The 23,134-nt window shown below is 35.6% G+C and overlaps 1 protein-coding gene across 1 annotated transcript in view; it reads right to left on the reverse strand.

Annotated features, from left to right (window-relative positions):
* Window positions 1-23,134, reverse strand: part of LOC131482350 (uncharacterized) — an 85,603-nt gene that overhangs the window by 26,175 nt on the left and 36,294 nt on the right. Inside the window, exons 25-41 of the mRNA XM_058675797.1 lie at window positions 21,254-21,307; window positions 20,012-20,121; window positions 18,223-18,271; window positions 16,423-16,527; window positions 15,600-15,653; window positions 9,592-9,645; window positions 8,818-8,922; window positions 8,263-8,316; window positions 7,618-7,722; window positions 7,123-7,176; window positions 6,398-6,502; window positions 5,759-5,812; window positions 4,527-4,631; window positions 3,796-3,849; window positions 2,822-2,926; window positions 2,005-2,058; window positions 1,206-1,310 (exon numbers count right to left, since the gene is read on the reverse strand). Of these exons, the coding sequence (XP_058531780.1) occupies window positions 1,206-1,310; window positions 2,005-2,058; window positions 2,822-2,926; window positions 3,796-3,849; window positions 4,527-4,631; window positions 5,759-5,812; window positions 6,398-6,502; window positions 7,123-7,176; window positions 7,618-7,722; window positions 8,263-8,316; window positions 8,818-8,922; window positions 9,592-9,645; window positions 15,600-15,653; window positions 16,423-16,527; window positions 18,223-18,271; window positions 20,012-20,121; window positions 21,254-21,307 (1,326 nt within the window). The remainder of the gene's footprint in view (window positions 1-1,205; window positions 1,311-2,004; window positions 2,059-2,821; window positions 2,927-3,795; window positions 3,850-4,526; window positions 4,632-5,758; window positions 5,813-6,397; window positions 6,503-7,122; window positions 7,177-7,617; window positions 7,723-8,262; window positions 8,317-8,817; window positions 8,923-9,591; window positions 9,646-15,599; window positions 15,654-16,422; window positions 16,528-18,222; window positions 18,272-20,011; window positions 20,122-21,253; window positions 21,308-23,134) is intronic.

The raw sequence follows: 23,134 nt of genomic DNA on the forward strand, positions 1-23,134 counted from the left end.
ACCACTCTTCTGGCAAGTACAAAGTCTCAGGATTTCTTTAAGTTTTTTTTTAAAAAAGATTTAGTTAATTTTTACTGGAAAGTCAGATATACAGAGAGGAGGAAAGACAGAGGAAGATCTCCTATCCACTGATTCACTCCCCAAGCTGCCATAACGGCTGGAGCTGAGAGCTGATCCAAAGCCAGGAGCTCGGAGTCTCCCAGGTCTCCCACGTGGGTGCAGGGTCACAAGGCTTTGGGCCTTCCTCAACTGCTTTCCCAGGCCACAAGCAGGGAGCTGGATGGGAACTGGCGCCCATATGGGATCTTTGGGCATGTGCAAGGTGAGGACTTTAGCAACTAGGTTGCCACGCCAGGCCCAATGTTAGGAATTCAAGCATGATCATACTATGTTAGATAAGCTTAGGTAAATCAGTGTTTCTGGGATACTTATCAGCTATTACTCTGATACATTACCTTGAGATGTATAATAGATACTCAAAAAGTGTGCTGACCAGCTCCAGCTGTCTGTCAATGCACCTGGCCCCTGATACCCACGGATACACCAGGATGGAGTTGCTGGCTCCTGCCTTCAGCCTGGCCCATACCTGGCTGTTGAAGCCATTCAGAGACTGAACTAGATGAAGATCACTTTTTATCTCTGTAACTCTGCTTTTCAAATAAATAATAAAATCTGAATAAATGAATAGGTTAAACAATTAAAAAAATAAAATGAAGATTTATGAGCTCAACTCCAGATCCACTTGACCACAGCCTTGAATGTGTGGGTGACTTCTATGCAATCTACAGTTCGAGGCCTGGGAATTTATTAAGCGTAATTGTTAGATGCATGCATTTTATTATAATACAAGTAGCAGTTAACAATTTTCATCATTTTCTTTTTTTCTCTTTTTCTATTTATTGCTCAGTGAATTATTTCACCATGTTCTTCTTCTTTCCTAAAAAACTGATTTTAAAAACACTTATCTACTTGACCCTAGCCTGACCATTTTGATACTTGCTGGCATGGGAACTCTGGTAGCAGAAATATAAGTAAATGTAGATATTTGATCTAAGTTTTCAATTAAGGGAAAATATTTATTTTTTTTTAGTAATGGGTATCTATATGTTTTTTTGACTTTCTGGTTGAAATTAACAAGTACATCTGAGGTGTTCCCTGGAGAAATAAGTTTTTCTTATAGAGAATTCTGTATTTGAAATGCTCACCATTAATTGGCAGATGTTGATACAATTCCTCAACTTCTTCTTCATCAAATGAGAATCCCAGGTTTTCAAGGGCATCTACAATTTTATTGACATTAACATTTCCTCCTTAAGTAAAAGGGGGGATAAAAGAAATTTGTATTTATACTGAAGAGAAAAAAATTCCTGCTCACATCAATCATCATAAATAGGAATAAAAAATAAATACACTACATTGCTTATGACTACCATGTCATGGCTCATGTAGAGCGGAATGTTGGAGTCAAGACTACGCCCGAAGGACTATATTACTGTAAAACACAGGGGGCAGTGGGGAGGAAGGAAGAGGTGGGAAGGGAGGAAGCCCTAGAACTGCAAAATTGTGAAATGGAAAATAAGAATTTTAAAAACCCATGAAAATAAGTGAATAAATAAAGTTCTCGAACAAAATAATTGGTTGGAGATTAGGAATAGCAAAGTACCCCCTCATCAATGTTCCAGGAAATACTGTAACAGCAATTTCTTTCTTGAATTTACCCAGCAGACAGGCACAAGTAGGAAAGATTGATGAATTATAGCAACAAGACAAACACTGCTCACAAATTTTAAGCAGTTATAATATCGAAATTTATTATTAAAAAAATGGGGTGGATTATCAGCCCAAACGTAACTGAGAAAACAAGTAAGGGTGCCAACTCATAATTTACAGAACAGTGTAACAGTAAGACACCTAGTCACTAACAGGTAAAGAGAGAATTTGGACAAGTAAGGGTAGAAGCTTGAAGGTATCAGTTTTATCTTTCTCAAAATGCTTTTTACTCACTTCTGTAAGCCTTCACTCCATCCATCAATCTTTTTTTATACACCCTTTGATTATCTATAAGATAAAGGTCAATTTATTTAATAAAATTCATTTGCTTAAACATTGCTTCACTGATTCACATCACATACAAACATTACTGTATGTCCTTCTTACCACACACTGTGAACATTGTCATGAATACCTCACTTTATGACATTAATAGCTTTGTCTTTAAGAAAAACAGCAGATACGTGTATGTATATAATCTCTACATTTGAAGTGAATATAGCAAAATGTTAAAACGTTGCTGATTTTGAAAACTAAAAAAATGTAAAAAGTATAAATCTAGAAACAGTACATTCTAATTACCTGCAAATTTTCATAAATTTTTAAAAGTATAATCCAAAGAAGGCATCACAGAAACTACTAAGATTCATAGGGTTAACTATTACTCTTTCCCATATTACTACTATTAGTAGAACTCCGACATGGGACCATCTTTTCCCCTTCCCTTTTTTAAGGTGTATCTTCCTTCTTTCTATGTCATTCCTGATTACAATATTTTCTTGTCTTAGTTTTAGGCTTGTTATAGATATTGGGGTGAATGCTGAAAATGATTTATATATATCAGTTCCCCAATGATAATAATGAGAATATTATCATCCAAATTAAAATTAAAGATAGGAAGGATAGATTAATCTCATATAAGAATTTGATTTTTCTATTCTTGTTTTTTTCTTAATTTTTAGTAGAAGGTTATGTATACTTCTGAAATTTTATTTGCATAACTCTAAGCCCAGAATTCTCTGAAATTGGCTGCAACATCTGAAATGCTTACCATCCAATGGCAGTGTGTCCACTAGTTCCTGGTTTTCCTCATTTGTTAGTTCAATGCCTAACTCATTCAGATAAAGTTGTGTGTCACTGGCGTTAATCTTCTCGCCTTTAAAAAGATGAAACACTGGAAAGGCTCCATTTCTTGTTTTTTTTTTTTTAAGATTTATTAAGGAGAAGGCTCCATTTCATACATAATAATTCTAATAATAAAACAATTTATTAAATACAAGAGAGCTAATTGCAGGTGACCAAACATTGATAACACTTATGTAACTGTATCATGAAAAACAAAAATTAAAAAGACCCAAATTGCGGAGCATCACAAGAGCGAGCTCAAAATAGAACATGTCACCTTTAAGGCTGGTCAAAGCACGCTTTTATTAAAATGCTCTTAATAGTACAGCTAGCCACTCAGTCCATAATGCAAGAGACTGCTTAAAAACAAAAAACAAAACCCTGATACTTCACGCCTGGTGCAATAGTCTAGTGGCTAAATCCTTGCCTTGCATGCCCAGGATCCCATATAGGCTCTGGTTCATGTCTCCATCTCTCCACTTTCCATCCAGTTCCTTGCTTGTGGCCTGGGAGCAGTCAAGGATGACCCAAAGCCTTGGGACCCTACACCCTTGTGGGAGACTTGGAAGAAGCTCCTGGCTCCTGGCTTTGGATTGGCTCAGCTCCATCCATTGTGGCCCTATCGGATGTGAGCAGGTGGACAGAAGATCTTTCCGTATCTCTCTGTATATCTGCCTTTCCAATAAAAAATAAAAACTCTTTAACAAATTCCCAAATTCCCTGATACTCCTACAAAAGTAGATAATCTAAAAATCCATCTATATTCTTAAAAATAAATATCATTGGTACATTGTTCAAATACGTTTGGTATGTTATTTGCAGAATACAGGATATAGAACTAAAGTATGTGTACATACAATAATGGATCTTGATTTTTATCTTTTCATCTTGACTTCTTACCAGAAAATAAGCTGGCTGCATTCATTAAGGAATTCAGTGAAATCTTTCCATTATCTGAAATTGAAAGTATGAATCAGACATACACATAATTATGGCCTTGAAAACGGGATTATATTCTTCCATAACCTCTAAATTGCTCTCATTTTCAGAGGACAGTGGCAATTTTTAAACTTTTCTTGCATCCTATGACCTTAGAGAATTCTGAAGAGATGTTTAAGTACGCTAACTTGGTTCTCAGATTCTTTTCATAAATGATCACTTTGATCACAATGACATTCCTTTGGTGCCAGGAGAATTATTTCAAGTCAGAAAGCACTGACTCCCTGTTTCCACTCTTCCCCTGTATTCACTTTTATGTAATAAATGAAAACAAGGTCACTTCTATTTGTATTTACTTGTCAAACGGTCCCAAATTCTTTTTACTTTCTCATTTGGCTTTGTAAATCTCTGACACTTTCCAACATCAATTTCCATAGCTTCCACTAATTTCTTCTGAAGTTTCTCTTTGCTTTTTCTTGTTAGATATAAACATACCCATTCTTGTATTGTTCCTCTGTCAATATTGAATTTAATAATCAGAAGTCACATTTTTATTGTTGACGATTATAGCTCTATGAGTTCTTCTTACTCTCTAAATGAGAAGAACTCTAGTACTCTAAGAAGTTCCTTTCACAGGAAGACTGCAACGATTCTTCTGAAAGGAAGTGGTAAGTGGTAAACGGGATACTTACCGTCAATTTGCAAATGGTTCCGTAGATCTTTCATTTCTTTTTCTTCAAGTTCGTATTCCAGGTTTTCCAGAATGGTTCCTAATTTATTTTCAATGACTTTCCCACCTTTAAAAAACATACAAGATAAAAAATATGAAATTATTCCTAAATTTAAAAAAATTATAGTTATTTCCATGCACCTAAGCCTCAGTGTGAGAGGTAAAACAAAATTTGTAATATGGGCATTCAAAGTCAACATATAATCAAAATGTCAGGCGATGGTTTAAAGGTCTGAGAAAAAAGAATATCTTCTTTTTTTTTTTGACTTTTTTTTTATTAATTATTATGCATTATGTGACATTTTCATAGGCTCTGGGAAAAAAGAATATCTTCTTATACTTTACAAGATACACTGCTAAATTTTTTAAAGACATCTGAAGTAAAGAAAAATCATCAGGTCTATTATTTATTCTTCATTTATGATTCACGGCACGGAATAAGCCAGAAACAACAAACATAATTGTGACTGCTTTCAAGTTTGAAAATTATCTCTACAAATTTAAGGTTATCTGAGCTTGAAATACAAGTTATAATGGAGGATAAACAGATTAATAAATTAACTGTTAAATATAGCACACTGGTTAGGAATGTGAGTTCAAATTCTGTCTATTCCCAAGTTTAAACTGTATGACATTAGGTGAGTCAACATCTCCTATTGTGAAATAGTTACAATGAAACTGCTTACTTTATAGTGTATCTATGAGACCCAGACAAATCAATAAAGTTTTAGAAGGTTGTTTGATACTGCACTCAAGAGGAATGAGCTATTTGGGGGATCAGCATTGTTGCATAGTGAGTAAAGACGTTGCCTGTGAGAGCAGCATCCAATATAAATGCCAGTTTGTGTCCTGGCTGCTTCACTTATAATCCAGCTCCCTACTTATGGCCTGGAAAAGCAGTAGAGGGTGGCCCCTTGTTTGGGCCCTTGCCACCCATATGGAAAACGTGGTTGAAGCTCCTGGCTCCTGGCTTTCACCTGCCCAGCCCTGGCCACTGTGACCATTTGAGGGAATGAATTCGAGTGAATGGGAGAGCTCTCTCCACATCCCACCTCTGTAACTCTAACTTGAAAAACAAACTTAAAAATAATAAACTATTTTTATGATTATGTAATAGCAGCAACTTTCTTAAAATGAATTAAAAAGCTCACAGATCTCAGTTTTACTGGAACTCTTGCTATGCTGATCACTTACCATAGAAAGTCTTTAAACCTTTTAACAATCGATTTTGATACACTTTTCCATCAGCTGTAAGAGGAAACAAAATAACTGATGTTACTATAGAGGAAATGATACAGCAACTCATTGCTAAGCCAATACTTTCAAATTATTTGTCTTCTGGATTTATCCAGTTTCTCATCCACACATTCATCTCTCCTCCTTCCCTTTGCTCCATTGCTTTCCATCCCTTAAAGATTAAAGTGAAGAAATAGAGAAAGTTCTAAATTCATCCATTTTACTATGTCCAAACTTTTATAACCTCCTTTCCAGCCCTTTTCAATCCTGCAGCTGTTGCATATGTATAGGCTGACATTCTGAATTAAAAATCTTTAATCAATAAAATATTTCAATCAATAAATACTAATTTATTTATGTATTTTATATTTTCCCAATATATATTAAAATCTTATACTCAATCTCAATAGAATAAGCTCACTCCCTACTACATTCTCCATAATGGCAAGGTTTTTTCATTGCCATTTAAGAAGTACCCAATAAACATGTTAAATACAAATAAAAGTGGGGTAAGTGTTTAAAAAATTTCCCACTTTCACCAAATCATACACATAAATAAGTTCCATTGTAGACCAAAGTTACATAAAAAACGCTCACAAGTAAATGGTAGAGTTTTCAGCAGATTCCAGCGTTCCTGAGGTGTGAGTTCTATCCCTATGTTTTTCAAAACATCATCTACTTCGTCAGTATTGATCCTGGGTCCTTTGAAAAGAGGGAAATGGTGACTAATGAAAAAATTTTAGAAAAAAAACGATTTAAAACTTTTTAATTGTAGGTTTAAATGGTCAAAATGCTGAGTAGTCAAGACTCCAAAAGGCTGTCAGAAGGACTGAGAGAACTCAATTTCCTAATTCAAGAAAGAAGACCAGCCACTGATGCTCCAGTAGTAACGGGATCAGCCAGCATGCTGAAGTGGGGCTTGGTGAGGGTCTGGAGTGACCATTACACAACTGACTACTCCGACAACTACTCCGACTACTACTCTGGAAAGACAGACAACATCCTATTGCTTTTTATTTGCCTAGTGATAAGGTGATTTACTTCTAAAAATAATCAATTATTGTGATAAGAAATTCATAATATTCAATATTGGATCACTGGATTCAATATATTAGTAATAAAAGGGTATGTCTAAAAAGTAATAGAAAAATGGAATTAAAAGATAAAGTGAATTCTCTATAAATCTTTTGAAGTTCCTTCATGTACCAAGTAGCCTAACATGTCTATTCGAACATAATGAGAATCAGAAAATTAAAAAGCACAACAGAAAGTGTTAGAATTTTGCTATTTATAATAATTTTCCCTTAAACCTTTTCACTCACCTATAAAGAACTTTGCATTTTCTACAATGTCACTCAGTTTAACTGTGTTTTCATCTGTAAGATAAGGGACAAATGAGACCCAGCCACCATAATAACTCAGAAAACATGCTATAAAGAATCTGTATTGTGGAAGACAGCACAAAAACCCAGTTTACTCAGTTTTTAAAAAATAAATGTATCCATTTTCATCCACAATAAGCATGAGATTTAAGAAAGAAGATTTAAATATGATAATTATAAAACAGAACAAATTACAGAGCAATATACTAAATGCTACATGCAATGGGACTGGGAAGTTTTAAAAACATTACTTGACTGCTTTCCATTTGGCCTATTTCACAGTAGAATCCAGGACTAGTCTTATGTTTGACCATCTTACTACAAAGGATTTAAAGACAATATACAAGGGTATTTCAAAAATTTTGTTCTCAAAATGATTGCAACACCCAAGTTTGGGACACCTACGTCAGATAAAAGGCAAAAGCACCAGCTCACCGGTAATCGGCAGGTGGTTCCTCAGATCTTCAGCCTCCTCTTCCTCCAGCTCATATCCCATGTCTTCCAGGATGGAATCCATTTTGGAGATAGAGCACTTCCCACCTTATAAAGTGATAACAAACAGGAGCTGAGAGCTAAGAAGCATGCTGGTTATATTTATGTAGCAACTACAGTTGGATGGGATGAGTCTACTGCACAACAACAATTAATAAAAATATTCAGCACTACGAAGAGACATAGGGAGGAAGCAGGAACATGATACATCCAACCAATATCATTTCATGGAGATGCCTAGCATACATTTTGAAAAGGCAGAGTTTAAAAAGAAATTTAATTGCATACAACATAAGCTATACGTAGTTTTACAAACATATTAACTATACATATTATACACTACATATGTATCTTTTAGGCAAACAGTGTTGCAGATAATAACTGTAGTTCTGGGTAACAAGTAGGGTTTGAAAATGTGTTAGAGAACTATCAACACATTATAGTTGGATCCAAAAAACCTACAGGCTATTGGGAGAATCAGACAAAGTATAATTATTTTGCAATGATGAAGTTTTTTTTTTTTTTAAAGTTAGGGTAAAACATACAGATCTCAGTTGTATTTGCTTTCTTGTTGGGATTTGCACTTACCTGGAAATGATTTTATATTATCGAGCAATATATTTTTATATATCTTTCCATCATCTGTAAAATAAGTCACATGCAAAGCAAAAAAGCCCTACAGTCAGTAAAAAAAAGAGCAAAAAGTACATAATTTTCAAATGCAGACTTTAAAAACTTAATTTATATTCCTTTATTTCCCATTTATACACATCTCTTCATAAATAACTCCAGAAACGATGAGGAAAATGTTCTGAATGTGGACACTTTGTTCATTTTTATATGTTGATATAGACAGACCTGTTTTTCCACTTTAAATTTCCCTTTCCCGTCTCTCTGTTGCTTGCTAATTCAGCTTTCCTTTCCTTTTAGCCCTCCTTAAACTTTGAAAAAATATCTCTGTGTACAAGATATCATAACCTTTCAAAACTATAAATCTGAATGTGAAAGGCATTATTGACTTACAACTAAGAGTTTTATTTTTTTCTTCTAGACTTCTATACAAAGCAATACGGATCCTTCTGATGGCATCTTCACATTGACCTCACACAGGGATACATGCACAGTAGTGTATGGAACACTTACCAGTAATTGGCAACATTTTCAGCAGTTCCCAAAGCTCCTTATTTGTGAGCTCTATCCCCATGGTTTTCAGTACTTTTTTCAGGTCTTTGGTTTCAATTTCTCTTCCTTATAAAAGATAGGAATGGTGAAAGTAAGAATTATATACTGACTCTAAACAAAAATAAATTCAATCATGTGCAGTGCCATCTTTAGTTTTCAGATGAAGGGTACAAGATAGAAGTTATTTCTTTAATCTACATAAAGCATTTATAATTTTCTTAATGACATAAGAGCTATTAACCCAGCTCATAGGAAAGGAACACATAGGAGTCCCAGTGACTTAATTATGCATAGGCTGTCACCTAACCAATATTAAATTACCATTAGGGAAGATCTGCATTATTCTTTGCTTTTCCTTAATTACGAAATGGGTTATAGTCGTGATCACATCATTTTATCTTCCTGTTAGTGTCGTTTACTATGTTAAGGTATATTTCAAATTAAATATTCTGATTAATGTACAGGTGTGCTGCTTGTGTGCCATGTGAAATGAGTGACAAACAAAATGGAGGATTCAGAGTATACACAGAATATATATGGTATAGAGACACAGCACGATGACACTTCTGCTATAACATAAATCACCCAGTGAAATCTCTATATCATTAAAATAGCACATCAGTAATTAAAAACGCAGAAGTACGTCAATGATAGAATAAAAAAACACAGCTTTAAATATGTGAGCGTGAAGTATGCACATTTTCACTTTGCATGTTTACATAAGCGTCTGCTCACCTGTGAATTCCTTTATTTCTTCTAACAGTTTATGCAGATCAGGAATACCAGAAGCTAAAATACAAGGCACAATTCATACATACACAATTATTTACTAATTCAGAAAGAATACAGCAAAGAAATTTTATCATGGTTTGTTCTGAGTTACAGTTTAATGACACACACAGATGAGAATAATCATGAAAAAGGAAAATTTATTCTCTATCCTATTTCATTATTTATTCATTTTTAAGTTGTATGCAGCTTTATTTTTAATTATTTATTTTCTTAAGTTTATTTTTCTTGGAAAGTCAGATTTATAAAGAGAAGATGAGATAGAGAGTAAGATCTTCCATCCTCTCTGGTTCACTCCCCAAGTGGCTCTAATGGCTGGAGCTGAGCCCATCTGAAGCCAGGAGCCGGGCATTTCTTCTAGGTCTTCCACATGGGTGCAGAGTCCCAAGGCTTTGGGCCATCCTCTATTGCTTTGTCAGGTCACAATTAGGGAGCTGAATGGGAGGTGGAACAGCCAGGATATGAACTGGTACCCGTATGGGATGCTGGTGTATGCAAGGTAAGCACGTTAGCCACTAGGCTACCATGCTGGGCCCCTCATTATTTATTCTGACTTCCTCTTTCAATATCTAAACCTCCACACACCATGAAATTTTTCCCTCCTCAGACTTGTTCTCTTTTTTTGAAAAGACTTATTAAAATATATTTTTATTTTTATTCAAAAGGCAGAGAGTTGCAGAAAAAGAAACAGAGACAGATCTTCCATTGCATGTTTACTCCTTATATGACTGCAACAGCCTGGGCCAGGCCAGGAGCCAACAGCTTCATCTTGGCCTTCCACGTGGGTGCAGGGAGCTAAGCACTGAACCATTCTCCATTGCTTTCTCAGGCACATTAGTAGGGAGCTGAGTGGAAGAGGAGCACCTGTGACTCAAATGACACCCATGTGAGAATGTCACCTTGCAGATGGAGGCTTAACACACCATACCACAACACACTAGCTCCATAACGTGATCTTTTGTATCTGCCTTATTTCATTTGCCATAATAGTTCTGTGGTTGATTTATTCTGTAGCATGTATTAGTGTTTCATTCCTTTTGATGGCTGAGTAACGTTCCATTTCATAGTGCTATGGACTGAATTATTTCCCCCTTTTCTCCATTTATATGGTGATATCCCTTGTTTGGAGATAGAGTCTTTCAAGAAGTAATCCAGGTAACATGAGATCACATGGAAAGGTTCTGCTCCAATAAGGTCTGTCCCTTTTCAGAAGAGATTAGGAAACAGACAACACAGCGTGACAACCACGTGAGAACAGAATGAGAAGGCGAGCACTGTAAGACAAGGAAAGAGGCCTCAGAATAAACAATGTTCTGACAGTGTCAACTGGAACTTCCAGCCTCCACAATGGTGAGAAAATAAATTTCTGTTGTTTAAGCTACCTCGATTGTGGTGTTTTGTAAGGCCACTTTCGCAAACAAACTCCTAAGAATACATTTTGTTTATCCACGCATCAGCTTATGGATATGTATTTGTGTTTACCTTTTAGCTATTATGGAAAAAGCTACTGTATTTATGTGCCTGGTATTGTAAGTGTATATACCTTGCATGGATCTATGGTATATATTGTTCAATTTTTAGTAGATAATGACAAATGTTTTCCTAAAATGGTGGTTGTAACAATTCACACTTTCACTAGCAGTGTATATGATATTTTAGAAGGAAGAGATATACTGCAGTACAGTTATAGTAGGAATCTTCAATGTCCTCCTTCAAAAATGGACAGACTGCAAAGGCAGAAAATCAAAAAGGAATTCTAAAGCATATTTGAAAGGATTATTCACTATGATCATGTGGGGTTTATCTCTGGGATGCGAGGATGGTCAAATGCAAATCAACCTGATAGATCATATGAGTAAGATGAAGGAAAACCCCACAGGATTATCTTAGTTAATTTGGAGAAGCATTTGAGAACATTCTACATCTCTCATGATCGAAAGAAAATCCTCCCAATAAATTAGGTATAGGAGGAATGTACCTCAATACGACGGAGGCCATATTTGACAAGCCCAAAGCTAAATCATACTCAACTATGAAAAGCTGAAAGATTTTCCTAACACAATATTGGAAGACCTAGCTGGTGCAATTAGGAATCAGAGAAGTTAACATTGTAAGTTCTTAGACAAGAACCAAAGTTGAGTGAATTCTCCTTGAAAACTATGATTAAAGTCTTAGGTTTTAAGATGCTACTCAGGTTAAGAAATGTGTTTTAGAATTTACTTTTCAATTTCTCTTTTTGATTCATCTGTATAATATGTCTTGGTAAATAAATTATATTAAAAAAGAAAAAAGTAATGAATAACAGGACATCTTTGGTATAATATAAAACAAAATACGCTGTCATGAGAAATTTGTCTAGAAACAGATTAGGCATGCATGGGAACTGTTTTCTTACCGTAAGAAGCAATCAAAATTTGGAAACATGTATAGTAATGATAAAAGCATGAGACAGCATTAAAAGGACTTGGAAAATAATCGATTCCTTGAAGAAATTTTTATTCTTCATCAAGGAAATTGATAATTGTTAGTATTTTCTGCCACTCTGTCTTCAGTTAAGGTGTTACCTGATAGACATTTTAAATATTAATAATTTGAAAAATTTAATAATTTTATATTCTTTGATAGGGAAACAATAATGTGTATTTACATATTGTGGCACAAGATAAACAGTGGGAGAAAAAGACAGATGAGTTAAAATGTAGCTGTATCTTCCGTGAAATATTTACTGTGACTTTATTTGGTGCTGAATCAAATGAATCAAGCTTTTGTTTTCAGAAATTTGGCTAGTTTTATCTGGACAATTTAAGATATAAATAACAGAAAGTTGTTTATAAATTTGGGGAGAAGGAAAAATTTTTTCCATTCTTTTGATTGTAAAAATGTCATTGTTGATCTTTTAAAATGAACCAATACCTTTTTAGAAGGATCACAGTAACAATTCATCCTTTATAAAAACTTAGCTTTCTTAAAAAAGATTTTATTTTTATTTGAAAGGCAGAGTTACATAGAACAAGAGAGACAGACATTTTCCATATGATGATTCACTCCCCAAATGACTGCAATGGCCAGAGCTGTGCTGATCCAAAGCCAGGAGCCAGGCGCTTCCTTCAGGTCTGCTACATGGGCTCAGGGTCCCAAGAGCTTGAGCCATCTTACCCTGTTTCCCCAGTCCATAAGCAGGGAGCTGGACTGGGAGTGGAACAGCCAGGACACAAACCAGCATCAATATGGGATGTTGGTATTACAGGTGGAAGATGAGTCTACTAGGTTACGGTGGCTCCCTCTTTTATCAAACTTTGTCTTATTCCCTGTCTCAATATTAACTTGTGTGCTATAAAAATGTTATGGGCTACTAAATTATCATTAGGCTACCAAGCATACATTAGTCTTTACTGAAACAGAATGAAATTTCTATGATAATTGCTTTGTATTTATTCTTTCATAGGATCTACTCTGCCACAACGATACAAAATGGGAAATAAGTAGCAAGAGTCATGAAAAACCCATAAATATGTGGAAATTAAATAACATACTTGCAGACAGTCATGTATTAATGAAGAAATTAAAAGAGGAACAGCAATGTCTTAAACGCCCCAGATAAACAACGAGGGTAAGCTCATTTCTTCCCACAGTTTACTCCACTCCACTTTTCTTTTGTCCTGCATATCACAGGCTTTCACATAAGTAGCTTCATTCAAACCGTCTTAAAATAGTAAACTTCCCCCCTAAAAATCTCCATCAAAACAAGTCAAAATGGGGTCAGTACTTAAATATATGATTGGAAACTGAAAAACTACCAGAAGAAAACACGGGGAAGATATTATGATAGGATCTCAAAGTTGTAGGCAATACATGTGAAAATTGAAAATATATGAACTGTACAAAGGAGACTAGCATTCTGGGAAGGAAAGGTACAAAACAGTACGTGTCTCCACTCGCAAATAAAGGTAGGACTCCCAATGAAACATATAAACATACCTTTCCACTATAATGCTATGTTTTCTACCTTCCCCTATACTTATCATCTCATGGTAACTTAAATATCAGAAAGTTAAGCTTGTAACTTGCACTAAGGGACTATACTATTGTGATAAAATGGGGACAGTAGTGGAAATTAAAAATGGGGGCAGAGAAAGGAAGGAGGGATGAACCTCTATGCCTATAAAACTGTATAATAGAAAGTAATAATAAAATAAATAAAGTAAAAAAATAGATGTACATTGAACTTACACAGAAAACAATTCTCGTACACAGAAAACAATTCCTCTTACACAGAAAACAATTAGCAGAGTGCAGAGACAACTCATGTATTGGGAGAAAATATTTACAAACCTAACTCAATAATGAGTTAATATCTGTAATATATAATGAACTCAAACAATTGAATAGCAAGAGAAAAACCTGATTAAAAAATAGGCAAAGGACCAGAATAGACACTTCTCTCAAGAAGATATGAAGATTGTCGAAATACACACGAGACAGCTGAATGGTACCTTATAGCCACTTTAAGGTGTATAGCAGTCGGTTCTGTATATAAAACTAAAATTGAAATGTCAATGGGCTAATCATAGGTTGTGGTTAAGAACTTGCTTTTTTTTTTTTTTTTAACACACTGGTTACTCACAACCATGTCAATTCCATAATGTTGCAAATTGCTGTTGATGTTATGTCGGGACTCTTGGTTGAATGGGATGATATTCTGCCAGCTCTAACAACGGACCAGAAATGGTCTCCCCAAGAGACTGTTCAACCCATCTGGACAATAAATAGCTAGACTTTATACTTGGTATATGTTTGCAAGGAAAGAATCTTGATTGAATTTGAACTGTAATATTGCATCAAGGTGGAGGAAGCCACCAGGGAGGAGGGGCGTGGGGGGGATTCCCAGAGCCTATGAAACTGTAACATAATGCAAAATAATTAATAAAAAAAAAAGATATGAAGATTGTCAATGGATATATATGTATTAAAAAACCCTCAAAATCTCTAATTATCGGGGAAATGAAACCTTAAACAACAGTAAGATACTATTTTATCCCTGCCAGAATAGCTGTTAACAGGAAGATGAAATGTAACAAATGTTAGCAAGGATGATGAGAAAAAAATGAGAACTTCAGTATATTGTTGGTGGGAATTTAAATCAGTATAGTTGTTACAGAAAGCAGCTAACAATGGAATTACAACATTATCCAACAACTCTAGTTTGGGGTATATGTTCAAAGGACTGGAAATAACTATGTAAATTAGGCATCTGAATTCCCATGTTCTTTATGGCATTACATTATTCACAATATGGAAACAATACACATGTTCACCAGTAGATAAATGAGTAAAGAAAATACAGTATGTTTACAATGCAGTCACGTTAAAATGATAGCTATCTTAAAAAACAAGTTGCAGAAGACTAAACATTTATTTATGACAACATTTTTATAAGCCAAACCAATCAAGATATACAATGTGTTATTATCACATCAGTGATATGTCTATTATATTTAACAAGGCAATGGGGTCAGCTTTGTGCTATAGCAGATAGTAACTGTCTGTGATGGCAGCATTGCATATGGGTGGTGACTGGAGTCCCAGCTGCTCCATTTCCCATCCAGTTCCTGGCTAATGTGGCCATGTGGGGAGTGAGTCAGTGGGTGGAAGATCTCTCTCTCCCACTCTCTCATCGTAACTTCTCCTCATAAAATAATATTTTTTTTTTAAAAAAGGAGACTAAACAGTACAAAATTCAAGATAGTATTGTCTCAGAGTAAGAAGTTAGAGATGGGACAGAAAAGGAATCATGGATTAATGCACTGACACTGGGATTATTCTAGTTAAATTATGGATTAATTCATGGGTATTGGTAAAATATTCATGAATTTATGTATTAACTGAACAGACAAGATGAGAAACAATCATTAAAGCATTAGGATTTTAAACTTCTATAATAAATGTTAACTTGCCTATAACTGCTTCCACATCATCCATCAACTTTTTCAGAGAAACATATCCATTAGCTGTAATTCAAAAGCATAAACAAGTTGAACACTGACATAGAACTTTGAAAAATTACAAAGCTAATGACATATGAAATTCTATGTATTTTATTAAATTATTTGTGTTCACCTTAAATTTATATTTCTTCACTTGAGTGCTTGATTCCTTATTATAAAAAAAAAGACCATGAATTTTGACTCATATTCCTTAATCACAGGTTTGACCATCATAAATATCTCTGGTTCCTGGACCTTCAGATAGGCATGGCAAAACATGGGCATAAAAGATTTTTTGGTGGGCTGAACCTTACATCTAATGTATGTACTCATCTAGGAGCTTCCCATTGTCTGTTTATCCCACATATGCTTTCCTCTAATATTTTCAATTCCTGTGTGTTTCTCAAAAGGTAGCAGCATGTGGTTGTTAGACATTTGACAAAGAATTACTGATGTTTTACTATTCCCTCATATGAGTATTGTTTCTTAATCATTTTGGGCTATCTGCTACTAATTCACTAATTTCCTTCCTCTTTCCATATTTGTTTCTTCCTACCATTCTCTGGCCTGCTAGCAGTTAAGAATGTCCTCTTAGTGTTGCTATAGTTTAACAGGATAACTTCTGATGAACAAAGTAACAGAACACAGGATTTCTTACTTTTACGACAAGTTTTTGCTCTATATTCTGAAAAATGTCTTAACTCCCTACATTAACTTAGTTTTAGAAATTCTAATCATAATTCCACAATTCCAAGCTCTCACACAAATGCAAAATAGTTACTGCTAAGCTTACCATCAGCAGACTGATTTTGTATCACATGTTCAAGTTCCTTATCGTTAAGCTTGATTCCCATATTCTGTAGAATTTTGTCCAGGTTACTGATGTCAATTCGTCCTCCTTATAAAATATAGAATATGATAAATAATCATATAATGAAAAAAATAACTTTTAATACAGTTGGGTGCCAGCAAAAGCTAACTACAATTATCTTATTGGGAAGTGGCTGGCAATTAACTATTTCAAATGTGCATAATCCATTGCACTAATTCCACTTCTTACAGATGAAGCTTACAATGGAAGAGTAAGGGGGATTTTGAAAGATGTGTTTAATACGACAGGGTTATAATACATAATCATTAATTTATATGAATTAAAATAGTATGTCAGTGAAAACAGATATAAGACAAACAATGTAATGCCAGTAATTTCCCTGGCTATTCAATAGACAGCAAACACGTAACTAGAGTAAACCTGAGATTGACAACATCAATTTATTACTCCAACATCTGGATTAAATATCTGGAGGATGTCATGACATCTAACTCAATGTCATCATGGGTTAGATGTGTTATTGTATAATATGGCTCTTATTCTGCTTCTTCTGATTACTCAGCTATTGGCATAATCATCTATTCTGTCACTGGAAAAACTATTATGCTGGTGTTTTTTTGTTTTTTTTTTTTTAAAGATTTATTCATTTTATTACAGCCAGATATACACAGAGGAGAGACAGAGAGGAAGATCTTCCGTCCGATGATTCACTCCCCAAGTGAGCCGCAACGGGCCGATGCGCGCCGATCCGATGCCGGGAACCTGGAACCTCTTCCGGGTCTCCCACACGGGTACAGTGTCCCAATGCATTGGGCCGTCCTCAACTGCTTTCCCAGGCCACAAGCAGGGAGCTGGATGGGAAGTGGAGCTGCCGGGATTAGAACTGGCGCCCATATGGGATCCCGGGGCTTTCAAGGCGAGGACTCTAGCCGCTAGGCCACGCCGCCAGGCCCTATGCTGGTGTTTTTTAATTTAATCTTCCAAGGGGATTTCAGAGAAATTTTGAGCATTTTAATTATATAATTCACAATATTAAGAGCAGTTGTGATTGGGTAGTGGGTCTATGAACAGTTCTTTCAAAATACTTGGATGGGCCTGGCACAGTAGCTTAGTGGCTAAAGTCCTCAGTTTGAACATGCCGGGTTATGGGGGGGATACCATATGCATGCTAATCCCAGCAGCCCCGCTTTCCCCATCCAGCTCTTTGCTTGTGGCCTGGGAAAGCAGTAGAGGATGGCCAAAGCCTTGGGACCCTGCACCCGCGTGGGAGACCTAGAAGCTCCTGGCTCCTGGCTTTGGATCAGCTCTCATCTCTGGCTGTTGCAGTCCCTTGGGTAGTGAATCAACTGACAGAAGATCTTCCTCTCTGTTTCTGCTCCTCTCTGTATACCTGACTTTCCAATAAAAATAAAGCAAATCTTAAAAAAAATACTTGGGTGTTTTATTTAATGGGCATGTAATATCTTTTATAAAAACTCAACAATTCATAATCATTATAATGATTAATTTCACACTATGTCTTAAATAGCTGTATCATAGAGAACACAGGAAGATGCCTTTCAAGGTAGTAAGTACTAGTTTCTTTGAGTCTGATTCTGGGGTCAAGTTCACACAGCATGCACATATAAGACCACATCATCACTATATAATTAAAACATAAAAAGGATGGCAGAGGAATTATAATGTAATAACTAGGGAGAATACACAGCAAAGATGGAGGATTTCAATTTTGTGTACCTTCTTAAAACACAGATCACTCACCTTTGAAAGACTTCAAGCCTGTTAGTAATCTGTTCTGAAAAACTTTGTTGTCACCTGGAAATAAAAGCACAATTCAGGATAGAGAATGACTAAGAAAATTGAAGAATTTAGATTTAATTCCTAACTGTCCTTAAAAATCATTACTCTTTCCCCTTCATGTTGAAATCATGATGAAATTATGCAACAAACAAAATGGAATGGTAGTCTGTTAAGAGGTCTGGTCTCAAATTCTTGCTCTATTATTAAATAGTTTTATGGCCTTAAACAAATACTTCCTCCTTTTATACCTCTGTCTTCTACATTGTAAGATGGGGATAATGAGTCATCCTTGGGAATGGCACATGGTACCTGCACATCACTAGGACTGAGTAAATGTTCAATGTTACTAGTTTACTGACTCTGATCCACAACATAACTGTTGGCTTACATACTACAGACCTGAAAACTACATACTCTTTGCTTTTCTATTTTTAACTCCCCCAATTGCTTATGTATTTTCCATGTATTTATTTTAATTCTTTCTACTCCTAAAGTTGTACATGTCAGTGCTTGAATCGGTAGCATCAGAAGTTTCTTTAGTCCTTGATGGCAAAGCTCTGACTTGAAGGTTTTGCTAACTTCCAAGCTGGTATGATTGTATGAAAGACTTTTCTCACTTAAAGCAGACATAAAAATGACTTGTAGGAATAGACAGGTCTTGGTTGTAAAGATGCTTTTTAAAAATTTTTGACCCATCTGTGAAATCTTTATGTTCCTTTATTAGAGTGAGATTCCTGACTGGTACAGAGTGATGTATTTACTATATAGAGACCTGTGCTGAATGTATCCACCTACATCCATTTTTGTTATATTCTGCCTGTGTATAAAGTGGTTCCAGTTATAAACTTTCGTAGACTGAAATTTTGAATTTTATCAGGCTGTCCATTACTTCACTTTTGAAAAATTGGCATTTAATTTCTGCTGTATTTTAGATAACTAAAATGCTTGTGTATTAAGTAGTTTTTCAGCGTTTTGTTGTCAGAACAATAGCATTGTGGAGACAGACCAGTCTTACACAGACTCATAGATGTGAGTTTTATGCTAGATACATGTGACTAAAACAAAAGAGAACCCTTAATCAGCTGGCGTTTTTTACTCTGAGAGCCAATTTTCTTGGCCACAGTTTATAAATGCCAAAGGAGACATGCTAGCAATGAAATTATGTAGAACTTGATTTGACAGCATCATATTTGTTTGCTAATGGGAGAAACTGTTTTTTTTTTTTTTTTGAGACTCATTTTAGGATGTTGTTGAGCTTCTGTGTTCAAAAAAAGAAGGAAAAAAGCTCATAATAGATACATTTACTAAGCAACAAAATTTGGCAATCCTCTAAAAGATGAGAAGAACAGAGGGAAGAATTCAGGGTTAACTCTGAGGGATAAGCTCATTTAAAGCGACTCCTCAGTAAACAGAACCAATGACTTTCAGAAAGGATAGGAATTTTCCAGGAGTTTTTTTGGTAATTTACTAGGAAATACAGGGTGTATAACTTTATTTCTCTTGCTTGCACATTCGCCAGTAATGTCTTTCTTTCTCAACAACGGTTTTGTGTAAGAGGACTGGTTGGGGAGTTGAACTCTGCATTTGAATTTTCACAGAGTAATGGGAAAAATTTTCAGATGGGTACAACAGTTTGAGGATGGGTTCAGATAATATTTAAAGATACTTTAAAGCAAAGATTGCAAAGATACAGTCATAAAACGAAGGCTTTTAGATGACAGTCACCATTACGTTGGTGTAATTCTGGCAGCTCACCATCAACTGGCAGTAGTTCAAGCAGTCCCTCACATTCCTTATCACTGACTTCTACCCCCATGTCTTTAAGAACAGTTTTCAGATCCTTGGCATCAATCTTTTCTCCTTTGGAAAGACAGAAATTTCAGAAATTCAGGACTCAACACTTCAAAGATGTTCATAAGAAAATGTTATTAGCCTACATGAGCTATGATGGCTTATTTATGGGTTTAAATAAAAAATTTTTAAATATATACACAGTAATTGTACATATGAAGTATAGTGTGATGATACAAACTTATGTGTAATGATCACATCAGGGTAACTGGCATATCTATCACCTCAAACATTTATTATTTCTTTGTGTTAGGAACATTCAAAATACACTTTTCTGTGTTTAGCTTTCAAACTGGGGTCAAAGACCACCATTCTCAACCTGAGGTTAAAGAGAAAAGGCAAATGGGAGATGCAAACATAAAGTGTTGATAGAAGACAGGGGCATTTAAGGATGGAGACAATATGCAAAATGAAGTCTTGTTAAGATATTGGAAAGTGAGTTGTCAATGGAAATAATTCTGGTAGGGAGATACTATACTGACATACTGTTATTATTCACAATAACATCACCTTGAGCTTTCCAAAGCTTTACCCAACTTACTAATGCACTTAACTGGAATTTATCTATAAATAGTACAGGCAGAGAAACATTCATAATGGAAAGGTAGTACACTGTATTTATATGAAGACTATGTTCTGAGGCTGGCATTGTGGCAAAGTAGATAAAGTTGCTGCCCATGGTGTTAGCACCCCCAGTAGGCAGTGGTTTGAGTACTAACTGCTGCACTTCTGATCCATCTCTCTGCTAACAGCCTGAGAAAACTGGGGGAAGATGGCTCAAGTGCTTGGGACTCTGCTACCCATGTGGAAGCCTGAAAGAAGCTCCTGATTCCTGGCTTTGCGGTAGTGCAGTCCTGGCTGTTGCAACCATCTGGGAAGTGAATCCGCGGATGGATTCTCTCTGTCTCCCTCCCTCTCTGTAACTGACTTTGAAACAAACAAACAAATCTTTAAAAAGATTATGTTCTGTGGTGTATTTTTAAAACAAAAATAACCAACGATCAAATGAAATTTACCAGGAAGAAGCATTTCACAGGGATTGCATACAACTGGTAAATTAATAACAGTAACATATCGAGAAAATGACACCTCAATCTAATCTATTATATAAAAAATACATTTCAGGGTTATAAAAAGTTACCTGTAAAATCTCTCATCCTCTGTATCATGTCTTTCATATCAACCTTCCCATCAACTGTAAAGACACAGAGAGCAGTTACAAGTCAAAAGCGAGACTGAGTTTCTCCACCCATGACTCTGTACTCAACTAGAATGTTAACATCACCTTGAATTTTAATTCTAGTAAGATATTATTTCACTTTACAGTAAATACTCAGATTCAAGAATAAGTTATTTAAGTTCTTTCATCTTATTTCATATATCCCTATATTTACTTTTAATTTGCCTTTCTTGTTATTAGAGTACACCTTCTTATAACTGGTTAGACAAACTATGTAGCTAATAAATGTTGGTATTCATGTCTGTATGAAAATGTCTATTTTGCTTTTATTCTTTAATGTTAGGAGCTCAAAGTTATTTTCTCCAGTACTTTGAAGGTAATACTTCTCCATTTCTCCCTGAAGCCAGTGATGCTTGTATGAATCAGACTCTTTCAATTTTTGTTCAGTCTTTAATTATCTGTTATCTATCTACAATTCTATCTATCTATCTATCTATCTATCTATCTTTAGAAGACAGAGTCACACACACACACACACACACACACACACACACACACACACAGAGTTTCCATCCACTGGTTAATCCTTTAAAAGTCTATAAATGACCTGGGCAGAACCAGGCAGAAGAAGCCCAGAACTTAATTTGGGTCTCCTATGAGGGGAATATGTATCCAGATATTACCTCCTGCCCTCCAGGGTTTGCATTAGCAGGAAACTGGACTCAGAAGCAGAGCCAGGACTCTAATACAGGCACCACACTGTTGGGTATGGACATCCCAAGCAGTATTTTAACCACTCTATCAATGTCTGCCCCCAATTTTATTCTTTTTGATCAATTTTTATTATTTAATTTTTTTGTGGTTGCTTACAAATTCTATTCATACACATTACTTATTTTTTTTTTGGAAAGACAGATTTACAGAGAGGAGAAACAAAGAAAGATCTTCCATCCATTGATTCATTCCCCAAATATCTGCAATTGTTGATACTGAGGCACTCCAAAGCCAGGAGCAAGGAGCCACTTCTGGGTCTCCCATGCAGGTGCAGGGTCCCAAGGCTTTGGGCCGTCCTTGACTGCTTTCCCAGGCCACAAGTAGGGAGCTGGATCAGAAGTGGAGCAGCTGGGACATGAACAAGTGCCCATATGGGATGCTGGCGCTTGGAAGAAGAGGATTTAGCCAATTGAGTCATTACACCAGTCCCAGTTCCTTATAACTTGTAAGAATGATTTTCCTATTTCTGTGAAAAATGGCATTGGTATTTTGATAGGGATTAAATTGAATGCATAAATAGCTTTGGGTAACACAGACATTTTAACATTTTTTTTCGTGAACATAGGATGCAATTCATTTTTGTGCCTGTGTTTCCTCTTCAAACTCGTTTAATCAATGTTTTGTAATTTTCATTGTAGAATTCATTCAGTTCTTTAAGTTAACTCATAAGCATTTTATTTTCTTTGCAGTTACCAAAAATTAAATCACTTTCTTGATTTATTTTTAGAAGTAGTTCTTCAATGGTATATAGAAAGACAGCTGATTTTGCATGTTTTTTTTAATCTTTCAAGATTTAACTGAATGGGTTATTAGTTCTAACAGTTTTTTGGGGGAGGGTTGAGGGAAAATGTTTGTGGTGGAGAGTTTAGGTTTTTCCATATCCAAGATCATGTCAGGGAGCAGAACTGTGGTGCAGTGGTGCAAGGCTGGCTTCCACTGGGACACCTGCTGGAGTCCTTGCTCCTCCACTTTTAGTCCAGATTTCTGCTAATGCATCTGGGAGGGCAGTGGAAGAATGGCCAAAGTCTTTGGGCTTCTGCCACCCTTGCCACAAGGAGGGTGGCGTCA

This window comes from Ochotona princeps, chromosome 17 (assembly GCF_030435755.1).
Source record: "Ochotona princeps isolate mOchPri1 chromosome 17, mOchPri1.hap1, whole genome shotgun sequence".
Classification (NCBI taxonomy): domain Eukaryota; kingdom Metazoa; phylum Chordata; class Mammalia; order Lagomorpha; family Ochotonidae; genus Ochotona; species Ochotona princeps.